Below are 13,418 nucleotides of genomic sequence, written 5' to 3'. Positions count from 1 at the left end.
TGATTTAATGCAATGTTAATGTTTATCAAATATTTGCGGAGATTTGCAATCATGAATAAAAGTCATATGCTTGGTTGCAATTATCTTACCTATTTTCTTTTGTTGTTTGCCTAAAAACTCGATTTGGCAAATGCTGTATTGTTTATATACTCCCTGGCCTTGAAGTGAGTCAAATTCGAGCATCCACTCGTTTGAATTGAGCTCCCGTAGTGTGCGGGCATGTCCGTACTAAACTTGAAACTGTTGATGAGCGTTGGAAAGTAGCATGTCAAGCTCATTTTGATCCTGCCTGGTCATTACCTTGTTCGAGTGCAACTGATGGCTCCATTCAAGGAGCAGTTACTCTATCCCCGTGACATGATTGGCAAAATAATGCAATAAAAGACTCATATCAAGTAGACTAGCAGAGGGAGGAAAGAAAATTTTACGGATCATCAAAGTCTACTTTCCAAAAAAAAAATGTACGGATCACCAAAGTCACAAGCTGCACGTTATTTCTTTATGAATAAAGGAGTAGTTTGATCACAAAATACAATATAAATTACACAAGCATTACCCACACAGCAATTTCTCATCTTATTGAGGAAGTACATCAAACTATACAGGGCTACCTCAATAGTATTTAATCAAAATACAAGTCATCTCAGCCTCTTAACATATTAGAAAACTCTCCCATTGATTGCAACACGGGAGAACCATACATCGAAAATGGAAATAGGAACAAGAAATGAAATGGACTCAAAATTGGAAACAGTGGCTCGTGATGAACTTGGATCAGCTCTCAGTTTGTGGTGCCAGCAACTAGTCTTTCATAGAACAGAATATAACCATGATCTGTATTACTTGAATACTCGTGCACTGATCCGAAGAAAGTTTGAATGGCTGACTCCTCAATCATCTCCACATTTTCATCATCAAAGAATAACCAATGGTTGTGGCTTTTCACAAGGCTGACATAATGTCCATGATTAGGACCACTCCCAACATGGACAACTATGGCAAATAAGGAATACTCAGCATCTGCATCTTCAACAGTATTACTGAGCTTTAGTTCAATAGGGAATACAACACGATATGAGAGCTTCTTGTACCGGCTGAGCTGTTCAATGTACTTGAATCTCTTCAAATGGATGACCAATACGTGAGGTGGCTTTTTTATTTTCATTCTCTTTTGGGCCTCTTGCAAGCTGAAAATTGGTCAAAGCTTACTTCATGGATAACAAAAAATAAAATAAAAAGTTTCAAAAACAAATTAACATGTGCTATTCTTCTGCAACTCCAGCATCCACTCCAAAACTCAAAAACAAGTCATCGTATTTACAAGCTGAGGGGGACGAAAATGATTTTCAGGGAATAGGTAGAACTCAGCTGAATAAAATATTTGTAAGATCATTTAATTTATTCAATAAAAGACAAATTAAAAAATCAGCAGAACACATATGGAGCTATTGAAATAGCCACTTTATTGAAAGTCATTATCGACTTGGCTGCTCCTCTCTATTGGGAAATGGCTGCGGATATAACAGTCAATCTCGTGAATCCTACTACCACTTTATTTCTGGTGAATGACAACATTAAACCTATTTTTGATGGTTGCCTTAAGGCCCTTGAGGAATTCTATGGCGAACAAAAAAATTCTACCAAATAGATAGCTTGACCAAAGACCAAGTTATACCATAGTCTAACCCAATCTTTAACAATGTAATATCACATCCAACAAATAGATAACGGAATTAATCCTAACACACAGCAAAAGTCATAATCTACAAGTAAACTATGACTAACCTGCAGCATTTGTCACAGAAGAATTTGTCCTCTGCATTTAAAGTTTCAGTGGAGCTAAAGTTCTTCAGACAGCTAGTAATCGAACTGTTCTGTTCTATATCAAGGCTCAAATCAAGAAATGTTTCGTCTCTTGCTGTCACTGTCTCACAGCAGAGACATCTTGTTTCATTTGTCAATATACCCTAACACATTACAGAAAACTGGGATTAAGAAAAGAAGTATCCACAGAGCCCTGTAATGCATTTAAATCTCACTAGCTGCATGATGGTGGCAAAAAAAGATCACCCAAATGTTATAAAAGCAACATCCAAATGTTATAAAAGCAACATCAGTCACTATTTTGTCATCACAGAAGAGACATTTCTACAAGTAAAAAAGTGGTGGAAATCCCGCTCTTTCAAACAAGATTACAAGAATGGATTTTCAAGAGCAGGCTGTTACAACCACAATTTTATATATGTTAATAGAAGATGAACAAGCTGAATATAAAGAAGATAACCCAGAGATGATCTCTGTACCCTAGCCAAAGCTACTCCCTGGCACAAGCTAATTAACATTCAAGCAAAGAAAATGAACTGAATGAATATTCTCGTCTCATCTCTCCTCTCATTTTATTCTTCTTCTTTCCTACCCTTCCACGTAAACTGTCGTCTGTAATTGCCTATGGGCCCTCCAGTCTTGGGCCTAAATTTTCTTAAATATCTGAGCCCAATAATGATCGGGTTCGTAACACAGGCTGAGGCACATTTCATAATGTTCATTATACACAAGACAGAAGTAGTAGATTGAGGATGAATAGTGAGTCAAAGGCACCTGAAAATTTTTGTGTACCCAGGTGAACAATGGTTCCTTTTGAGCACCATTGGAAGACACACTTTTTGGTTCATTAGCAATCTTTTCAGACGGAGAGGAAGTTTCCTGATCAACCTTAGAAGCTCGGGATTCCTTCTCCAGTATGTCAACCAATTCATTTAGTAAATAGTTCAAAAATTCATGGGCATCCTACAGAAGAAAAACACATACAACATACACCGATTTGAAATTGTCAAAAGACCTCATGACTAAAGAGCAAAATGTAACAAAGCATCAATATTTGTAAATTAAGATGTCAAGGAAGATAAATGGTATGGATTGTAAGTTATAGCACAGAACTATTTAAATGGCTAAGAGTGGTTGTGCATAACATGAAAGCTTAACATGTAAGACATAACATTCTAAACCAAAGAAAAGGTTGGAAACTAAAAAAATCATTGTTGTCTGGAAATCAATCTCTCTAAACTTTCCTTGTTAAAACTTAAAAGATCATTTGTTAAACAAATCAAGTTGTCCCGGTATATGATGATCGAACTCCTACTAGAGTCAGCTAGTCAGGTAATCATAATTACTCTATATTATTTAAAGCAATCGTCAGAGTACGCAACAAGCCTTCATCTAAACCCACAAGTTACTCTTTCATCAACTTCTACAATCACATAAATCCTCGCATCTCAACCACAACTGCATGATACATTCTGACAACATCCTCCCCATACGTAGTTTTCTACAAAGATACAATTCTTCTTCCGCATCCTATGGTGTTCATCCAAGAATGAAACTGCTAGAATCTGAAAAAGATTTCAGTTGGGCAATAAAAGTTGAGACCTAATTTTACACAACACTAGTTGTCAGTGTCTACAGCTGACTAACAATGACGAACGTGTCAGTATCAACCCAATCTATATCTCGGTTTCTATTTATCTATGATTAAATTATCAAGGGAATTTTTGAAATGCCGATGTTCTGTAACATGCCATCAGAATAATTCACAAGTGGCACAGTAACTTCATACCTGGTGCATGTAGCTGCGAAAAATTTCATTCTGCTTCTTCAATCTCTGTACAAAACGCTTTGGAGCAATAACACCTGTTTTTTTCTTTTGCGAACTTATCTACAAAATGAAGAGTAATCATTAGAGTGAAGCTAAAGGACATATAAGATTTGGAAAAGACTGGCTTTTTGTCGGTTATATGCACATAATCCCTTCATAATTTACAAAACCACGAAATGAAACATTTTATAAAGTCGTAAAATTCATGTGTGGAGACATAAAATCCAACTGAAGCCTTATTATGAACATTTTGAATCATTCACTATCAGCAAGTAATTACAAAAAAGTAACATAATAAAGTCAAACTATCTGGCTAAATAGATCACACCTGATTTTTAATTTCAATCTTAATCAAATAAATAAGGTTGTGTTGGATTGAAGGATTTGAATTAGAGGGAGGATTTGAAATGACTCCCAACATTGGATGAATTTGAACTCCACCACGACTCAAAAAAATATCTATTTGGGATTTGAAATCCTCTGTCAAGTGCATTTGTCCAAATAAAACCAACGGATTTGTTATTATGGATTTGAAATCTCCAACTTCAAATCCATCGATCCAAATGCAACCTAAAAAGTAACATATTTTCTCAACAATTCTCAGTATTTTACACCAGGACTCTAGCTTCAGTTTCTTTCTTTTAGAATAGGAGCAATGAACAAGGGAATGAATCTAGTTTAGGAACACAAAATAATTCTGAAAAACAAAAATTGAAAAATTAAATACAAGCACAATCAACTGATGCAATAAACTAATTCAGTCAGAAGTTGTGCCAATTTCAATGATAATGTACCTGCACGAATAAGTCTGCTAAGCATGTCAAAAGATTTTCTTCAGCATCCAGGATTTTGTTATTTGAATAATATTCTAGCAACTGTTCACGAAATGGGACACAGAAATAAAGAGCCTGCATAGAAATAAACAAGATTATTCAAAAAAATCTAGGAAGTTCTGAATGAATAATAGGCTCTTGTTTAGTGTAAAGAAGCTGGCAATCAAGCGTTAACAAAATCCACACAAAGCATAAGGTGGACCACAACTTCCAAGCAAACAACTGCTGTAAAATCACAGACCTGAAGCACGCTGTTGCAGTAGCAAGTGTTTCCGAAATTTTCGAGGCCAAAATAGCGTTCGCCTTCAGGAAATTGCTCTCCCAATGCTTTCTCCAGCTTGGAACCCGCTGCTCCCATCCGAACCAGTCTCACTCCACTTCGTCAGTTTGCATATCCAACTGGAAATGAAATGAATTGATTTTTTAGGGTTCAAATTTGGGAAATATTCAGAAGATCACCACCATCACCTGGGTTTTGCTTTCATTTTATAATAATAATAATAATAATAATAAACTAGATAATGGGCTTCTAATCATTGCCAAATGGGCTTTCTTTGCTGCCCACACAACAATAAAGAAAAATGGGCTGTGAATCATTGCAACATGAGAAGCATGTCTGTTTTTTTAGTGTTTGGAAGATTTTTTAGAAATCCACTTTTCGGCAGTGTTTTAAAAAGCTTGATTAAACCTCGTTTAATTTTGTTTAAGCTTTAAACTTCCCCAAAACGCCTCGCTTTGGCTAAAAACCTTAAAAAAAACGGTCAAACACATGTTGACCATATTAAGTGTCATTAAATACACTTAAGTGCGATTTTTTAAAATACCAAAATTGATTAATAAGACGAAGAAAGAACATAAACTATCAAATTTATTAGTAAGTAATGCTAGCAATGTAAAAAATATACAATCTTGGATAGTTAAGTGTAGCAATGATGATTATGCAGTACATATTGAGTAATGTTAATGCTAATATTTTAAAGTAGTCCAGTTAAATTGAGTTTGTATTTGATGACAATTTATAAAAATGAATGATATAATAAATTGAATTAGACTTTGGCAAAAAATCAATGCATTACACTTACATTTATTATATTTATGTATTCTTTACTCCGTTAATTTGTGTGAGATATTTAAAATTTTAGTTTAAATTAGAAACGTTTTTTTATGTTTAACCCCTTATTAATACCGCTTAAGCTTAAAAAGCTTGAAGCATGACTTTTACTTTTTAGAATATATTATTAATTGATAATGAACTTATTTTTATTATATTATTTTTTAGATATGTAGAAAAATATTAATTAATATAATTTTAATACTTTTATCTTATTTAGAACTTGAAATTTATTCGTTTAATCTTAAATTTATGGTAATTTTATCATTTTATTTTAAAATTGAAAACGTTTTTTTTTTTCGTTTAAACTCGTAGTAATCTCGTTTAAACTTGAAAAACTTGATCTCCACGTTTCGACGAGTTTCGCGTTTTTTAGAACCTTGTTTTTCGGCTTTTCATTAATAAAATTTTGTCAACGAAAAGCTGAGAAGTGCTACCTAGAAGCTCTCCCAAACAATACATTCTTGTTGAATGCATTGTTTTCGGGAATCGGTTTCAAATTTTTGATTGAACAAATACATCACTTATAAAATATGATTTAATTTCTATTTTGTGGGCTTCTTATTTTTTGTTTGCTTTACATCGTTAAATAGAGCTCAAATAATCTTTGTATATAAATAGAACTCAAATAAAATGTAAGATAGTATATTTTATGTGAACTTTAATAAATATCTTCAAATCAAATTTTTTACGTCACAAATCATAATCAATGACTTCATAACTGAATTGGTAATTAAATCAATCTATTTTTAAAAAATAGTTCAACAGATCGGATTGTTTGAATCGGACGGTCGACCATTTATATAATATAATATAATCAATAATATATTTTAATTTTTTTTTGATATTTTAAATCTTAAAAATTTAAAAGATGTACATAAATATTAAATAGACTAAAAATATATATATTTACCATCAATTGTTTGAAAATTAAATAATAAGCATATAAATATATTCAAAACATCAATTATAGTTATATATTTTTTTGATAATAAATTAATTAAAAAATCTAGTATTTGCTAAATAATATTTTTAACAAAATACAAATTTTAAATAATCATGTATATATATAATAAAATATTAAATTAAGGTTTTAATAATAAAAAAATTCAAAAAATCGTTTTTTCGGTTCTTGATTGGTCTGACCAATTTGACTGTTAAAACGGTTTTTGGAGGTGTTTCGAATGGGACATATAACAACAATTTTCGTGAGTAGAGCGTCCATAGGTTGGGAAAAAGAAAGAATCGAAAAGGATTCATTAACTCAATCTCACAAACCTCTATTCTACTGGATCTATCGATGTTGGCTTCAGGGCACTGTCCTGAAGCCAGATCGGACGGCATAGATCATCGCTGTAGGTCAAATGCAGGTCAAATCATTTGACCTGCAAAGAGATTCGGGCCGTCCATACCTCACCCGGACACTACCCGGATGGGGTAGCATCGACCGATCCCTATTCTACATACAAAGAATGAGGAATGAACAAGTATTGGTCTCGTAAAAACAAAAATTACCTAGAAAAGAGTTTGAACTAGCATTAAAATGTGTTCACATGGATTAGCTTTGTCATGTAGTGGTTCAGAAAGACAAAACTATATGGTGCATGAAGGAAAAAATTTGCACAAGAAAAAGAGAAAAAATAAAATAAATGGGTATAAAAAATGTAACAAGCTAGTCAGCAAAACTACGATTTGAATAGATAGTCAATAAAGTTTATGCTTTGTTTGCAAACAACCTAATAAAACTCGACACTTTTTTTATGATATGGAAACTCGCGGTTGCTACTTTTTGATGCGCACTGGATAAACCCCGAACTAACGCAATAGTCTACAAACTACGTTAGTCAGGTAAACCACACTAGGCAATTCCTGTGTGACAGAATCCAAGAAAATGTTGGTAGGAAGAATTGAACTTTTGACCTTTGTCAAGAGTTCACCTACTCCACCAACTTAGACACTAATTGAGAACAACTCGATATTTTTTTGAACCTATGAAAACTTGGGTTCTATACATATAGACATGTCACTCTCGACCATGGTTCATAAGAGGTAAATGATGTATGAGTGCATAATAAATGTTGTAACAAAACTAGGAATAGCTCTACGATTAATAATAAATTATTGAGGCCCGACACGCAACAAACTCTCTTGTTTCAAATAATTCCCACACTCATTCACAACAACAAACCAAGCCTATGAGTGTCTGACACATATATGCCTCTAAAAATACAACTTATTTGGGTTGGGTCCATCTACCTAGCTCACTCATAATTGAGAATATCGAAAAATATGTCTCCCACCCTTCTCCTCATTTCCATCCTCCTCGGCTCCACCACGGCCCTCCGACCGGGATTTTACTCGGAAACTTGCCCCCAAGCGGAGCTCGTCGTCCGGGAGATCCTCAAGAGTGCCATGGCCAGAGAGTCCAGAAGCGTTGCCTCTGTTATGCGCTTACAATTCCATGATTGTTTAGTTAACGTAATATCATTTCAAAAAGCTAGCTTTACTTTTTTTGGTTGGTGATGAAGATGGAGACATTAACGAAACAATTAATTTATGTTGCAGGGCTGTGACGGATCATTGTTGTTGGATGACAGTCCAAACATGATTGGAGAGAAAGAAGCTCTGTCAAACATAGATTCTTTGAGATCGTACGAGGTGATTGATGAGATTAAGGAAGCATTAGAGACTCGTTGCCCAGGTGTTGTTTCTTGTGCTGATATTGTCATCATGGCCGCACGTGATGCTGTTGTTCTGGTAATTTTTATTATTATACTACGGAACTACTCTAGGCTTGCGTCTCATATAATATATTTTGGAATTTGAACCAGAGTGGAGGACCAAATTGGCAAGTGAGACTAGGAAGACTAGATAGTTTAACAGCTAGCCAAGAAGCATCAAATCAAATAATGCCCAGTCCCCGAGCAAATGCAACTTCCCTCCTTCAACTCTTCGCCAGATTCAACCTCTCCACCAAAGATTTAGTAGCCCTTTCCGGCTCCCACTCCATTGGCAAAGCTAGATGTTTCTCCATCGTCTTCCGACTCTACAACCAATCTGGCTCAGGAAGACCTGACCCTTCCATCGAACCAGGTTTCAGGGAGAAGCTGGATGAGTTATGTCCACTTGGAGGAGACGATAGCGTAACAGGGGACTTGGATGCCACACCGGAGAGATTCGATAACCAATATTTCAAGGACTTGATGAATGGGAGAGGGTTCTTGAATTCAGATCAAACTTTGTTCACGTCTCCACAGACGAGAGATTATGTAAAAATGTTCGGTCGGAGCCAGACACGGTTTTTTAAAGCATTTGTTGAAGGGATGATTAAAATGGGCGACCTGCTCTCCGGTCACCCCGGAGAAATTAGGAGGAACTGCAGGCTGGTTAATAGCCAGCCCGTGGAGGTATTCTTTGAGGCTTGAATTATATGGAGCATGGAAACTAGTGTATGAAATTGTTGATAGGCTATTATAATCATATATGAATGGAATGAAAATGTTATAATAAAATTCACCAACATCCAAGTCCAATGACTGTGTTATGATTTTCAGTACTTTCAACATTTCTTTAAAACTAATAATCCAACTAGAGATCAAATCCTTTTAACAATAAAAGCTTTTTTGAGCAGCTTCTCAGCCAAAGATTGAATAGTGTATACAGTCAGTCACAAGACAACCAGGTTCGCTCGCCCGTCGGATTTACCTAGGGGACGAACAATGGTCTATAGGATATGATCGCATCCAAATATACCACAGGACGAACCAGGAGAAAGATGGCTGAAACTTATAGCCATATACATGCATTCACGAATTTTAAATCTCACATTCAAAGGACCTAAACTTCATAAATAGTATGAAATATCCAAACACCACAAAATTCATATCATCGTCAATCTTTTGTTGTTCGAGGGAGAGATCGCCTTCAATCTTCGGAAAAGATGGCAAGAAAGAGGATGGTCTTCGGAAACTTACCAAATATGGATTCACACAGAAAGTAATCATTATTTCAAAGCGTTTTTCTTGAGCAACTATTTGTAAAGTTATGGTAACTAAGCTGTTATCAATTTATCAGTGTTAGAATACACTTTCACGTGTGCATAGAGAGTCTGTAGTATTAATACTATGACCACTGGTATTAATATGTAATGGTACAAAGATAAATCACAAACACACGTTTATTAAGGCAGCGTACCGCCTATCTTTACCCTAAAAACATACAAAATCAACATTGTAATATTTCATGTGTTTAGATATGTAGAAGGGTAATCGAAATATACAAACACAGAATACATATCCATTTCACAGAGCACAGACAAAATCCCCACTTGTCTCTACATCATCATCTACATCAACATCATCAATTTCATCAAGATCCATGCTTCCTCCCAACAAAATTCCACCAATTTTGGGAGCTTCTCCTGCTACCCTAGCCTCTTGAATTATTGCCAATGCTTCTTCAATACTCTGAGTACAATAATCGTCTCCATTTTTCATCTGCAAGCTGCTTTCATCTTCTTCTGTCAATTCTATGGGTAGATTCTTTATAAACCATGGATGTTTTTTTATCTCCCGGATTGTTATTCTCTGCACCAAACATTTGATGATAACATTCAAATGTCACAAAACAGGCCGATGGATGACAGAAACAGATCAACTCAAAAAACATAATCCTTTTTATGAATATGTTGTTATGTTTCTGAAAGAGGGCTGTTGAATATTTGAGAAAAATAAAAAACTAGACCTTTTCAGGGTCGGCCACGAAAATTCGAGATAAGAGATGCTTGCATTCCTTCGATACTCTGACATAGTCAGGGATTGAATAGTGTACACTAAGTATTCTCTGGCAAAAGGAAAAAGTACATTTTATTATTGTTAGTCTGATCAAATTAAATGCAAATTATAAAGTCAACAAATTAATGTTTTAACTTGGTAAACCAACTCACATTTATCGTCTTTTTGAAATTTCTTGGATCATCAGCATCTTCAAATGGATAAGCACCAACTAACATCACATATAACGTTACCCCACATGACCAAACATCTGCAATCTTTAAAAATTCAAGAAAAGTATTAATAAAAATTAAGAGTTAAGACTAATCGTGACACCCATCGAAAAGGAAGACTCAAGCAAATTTTTAAAATTTACCTTCCCATCATACTCTTTTCTTGATAAGACTTCTGGAGCAATATAAGCAGGTGTCCCGACCGTTGATTTTGGTTGAGAATGCAGCACAGCTGACTGAAATTTGAACACCAAATTAAGAACTAATTCTGCATGTACATACTAGCTCTCACATGCAAGAAATGATGGAGAAACAACCTTAGAGTATCCGAAGTCGCATATCTTGAGACGCGGGGCTGAACTCCCATCCAACAATGTGTTTTCGAGCTTTAGATCTCTGTGGCAAATTTGCTGCATTGAAAATTTATGGGTTTTCACATTTTCTCATGTGTGCATAAATAGGAACGAATTTAATTAGTTAAGTTGGGTCCTAATTACCATGGAATGGCAATAACTGACACCGGATATGAGCTGTTGAAAAAAAAACCTGGCCTGAAATGGATGAAAACAAACGAGGTACAAAATTGAACTATATGAAAACAATAATGACACTCATATTTTAAGCTTCAGGATTGCTGGTACGCCAATAATTCGAGATCATAATTCAAACCCAAAGTAATAGTTTATTAGGCTAGGCGGGAGATCTTTCAAGTTCATCAACCACTCCATGACTTGTTATGATGACAATGCGGGGCATGTACGATTGCCCCTCCACTGAGGAAATTGATGACCATGATGACCCAACTTAAACGGCATTTAAATACATATCAGTATTTAGATAATGCAGCTTAAATTCAACCTATAATGTAAGCATAGTCCATTTTATCCACGCTAACCGTTGATTTATATTCCCAAGTCATCACTTCCACTGAGTGTACATTCTAAACAAGAGCACTGGTGTTAGGCCATACACAGGAGCATTCAAAAACCCTAGCTATTAGGTTAAAGAGACCTTAACATCACAATGCATTCCACAACTTGCAATTAATTTAATTTTCGCAGAGATTTTCCACTGTCCTTCCTCTGTTTGTTATTTTACCTTATACCTACAAATATGAATGTTTATTGATCAAATCAAACTTTTGGTCCTGTTCTTGAACAAAATGTACCTCATCTTCACTGAATCTTCCTGCATTGCATATTCGTTCGAAAAGCTCACCTCCAGCAGCATATTCCATTACTATGGCTAGATGTGTAGGAGTGAGCAAAACCTGAAAAATGTAATAAGCCACTTATATTAAGAACAATATAAGATACAAACTGGAAAATTTTCAACTCTTAGACAGTGCATCTCGTGGGACGAAGAAAAGCGTCTAGTTTTGAAAGCATGGTTAGGGCATTGCAGTCGAAAGTTAACCCAGAAAAGAAAACATGGATGAAGGAGAATCCGATAATGTTTTATGCTCTTTTATCAGGCTTCACCGGTGAGTTGAGATAACGGTTTTGAATTAAAATAATAATAATAAAATTAAATGCTATACTTATCCATAACATTTTAAAAATCTAAGAACCTCCTAACATAAATTTAAGTTCCCCTACAACCAAAATCTTGGACTGATCTCAGATCAAGATAAAAAATCACAATTATTCTCAAAGATGAAGAAACCACAAGCATGCCCAGAAATTTCAACATTCACAAAACCTTTTTATCTTCTATATGTATACAAGGGATAATATCCATATTCTTAAAATCAAGGTGTGGCAGGGTTCCAGACATTTACCTCCTTGAATCTAATAATGTTTGGGTGCTTCAAAGACCTGTGATTCATAATCTCCCTCTGTACATGCTCATCAATCTGCAAATAGATGAATGAATAAAAACAAATTTTCTAAAGACAACTAAGATCCAGCAATATTGGAATCGAAAGAGGACATAAAAATGCAACCTTTTTGCCCCTTTCAATGTACTTGACAGCATAGAGCTCACCATTCCTTTTATCTTTCACAAGTTTGGCCACACCAAAATTCCCAGATCCTATATCTTTCACAACTTCATACCTTTCCATTTTTTGTACCGAGTGATATTACAGAAAACCCTTGAATCGAATTTATACCTCCTCAGCTCCAATCTTTTACTTTTGTTTTTCCTCTATGTGAGAGAGAGAAGGATCAGCTATGCAGCCTATGCTATTGCTTGTGTGTATATATTTGTCATTCAAGATATTAAAAAAAAATGGTCGCGTGGGAGCTGTCAAACAGTGATATGTCCAAGTCTTGCACACTGGAAAATTCTTAATCCTCTAAATAAGGATTTTTTTTTTTGAAAGATTCTAAATAAGGATGTAGTATTTACGACGACAGAAGAATTGTTCTGCTTATACGTGGCGGAGTAGTAGTGGTTGCAAGATGTTTTTTTGGACCTACACGTGACAAACAACAATTACTCCATCCCATTATTACAGTAGCAAGTTTCCCAGTAAGATTAATGGGCTTTGCTAACTGTTCAGTAAATCTTGTCCAGGCCATAATAAACTAGACTGGGCTGTGAATCATTTCTAAATGGGCTTATGGATCCACTGACAGGAAATGAATGACCATAACTAATTAAATTCTTGATTTTATTTGTTTTTCAAGGATCGAATAGATAAAAAGAGGAACAAACAATCCTCGATCTCTCTTATATTTTTTTTTGAAAATATAAATTCAGATGAAACTAAACGACGTCATGTTTTCGTTAAAAAGTTGGAATAAAACGATTTGTTTCATTTGTTATTGGTTTCTGTACGTAAATGCTGCTAATTAGGCAAAGCATAACAAA

At 34.9% G+C, this 13,418-nt stretch overlaps 3 protein-coding genes across 4 annotated transcripts; 1 reads left to right on the top strand and 2 right to left on the bottom strand.

Moving 5' to 3' along the window:
- Positions 1–475: 475 nt before the first annotated feature.
- LOC140886596 (ubiquitin carboxyl-terminal hydrolase 4) lies at positions 476–4,957 on the bottom strand. Its single transcript, XM_073293258.1, has 6 exons — positions 4,727–4,957; positions 4,447–4,560; positions 3,614–3,712; positions 2,599–2,787; positions 1,786–1,967; positions 476–1,187 (listed from the first exon to the last, which is right to left on the bottom strand). Exons 1-6 carry the CDS (start codon positions 4,841–4,843, stop codon positions 782–784), a joined length of 1,107 nt encoding a protein of 368 aa, XP_073149359.1. The 5' UTR covers positions 4,844–4,957; the 3' UTR covers positions 476–781.
- Positions 4,958–7,825: 2,868 nt separating this feature from the next.
- On the top strand, positions 7,826–9,121 carry LOC140886597 (peroxidase 17). Its single transcript, XM_073293259.1, has 3 exons — positions 7,826–8,074; positions 8,162–8,353; positions 8,428–9,121. Exons 1-3 carry the CDS (start codon positions 7,886–7,888, stop codon positions 9,019–9,021), a joined length of 975 nt encoding a protein of 324 aa, XP_073149360.1. The 5' UTR covers positions 7,826–7,885; the 3' UTR covers positions 9,022–9,121.
- Positions 9,122–9,755: 634 nt separating this feature from the next.
- LOC140886315 (serine/threonine-protein kinase SAPK2-like) lies at positions 9,756–12,866 on the bottom strand. 2 transcript variants are annotated; one of them, XM_073292860.1, is made up of 9 exons: positions 12,547–12,866; positions 12,382–12,456; positions 11,770–11,871; positions 11,099–11,131; positions 10,919–11,011; positions 10,745–10,837; positions 10,542–10,646; positions 10,340–10,438; positions 9,756–10,182 (listed from the first exon to the last, which is right to left on the bottom strand). In XM_073292860.1, the coding sequence occupies exons 1-9, from the start codon at positions 12,664–12,666 to the stop codon at positions 9,898–9,900; spliced, it is 1,005 nt and encodes a 334-aa protein (XP_073148961.1). In that variant the 5' UTR covers positions 12,667–12,866; the 3' UTR covers positions 9,756–9,897. The 2 variants fall into 2 exon arrangements, with proteins under 2 accessions (XP_073148961.1, XP_073148960.1); XM_073292859.1 differs by having other exon boundaries at positions 11,099–11,152; positions 12,547–12,864.
- Positions 12,867–13,418: the final 552 nt, after the last annotated feature.

Source organism: Henckelia pumila, chromosome 3 (assembly GCF_033568475.1).
Source record: "Henckelia pumila isolate YLH828 chromosome 3, ASM3356847v2, whole genome shotgun sequence".
NCBI classification, from domain to species: Eukaryota; Viridiplantae; Streptophyta; class Magnoliopsida; order Lamiales; family Gesneriaceae; genus Henckelia; species Henckelia pumila.
Note: the sequence above shows the minus strand (reverse complement) of the source record. Positions and strands in the feature narration are given on the sequence as shown.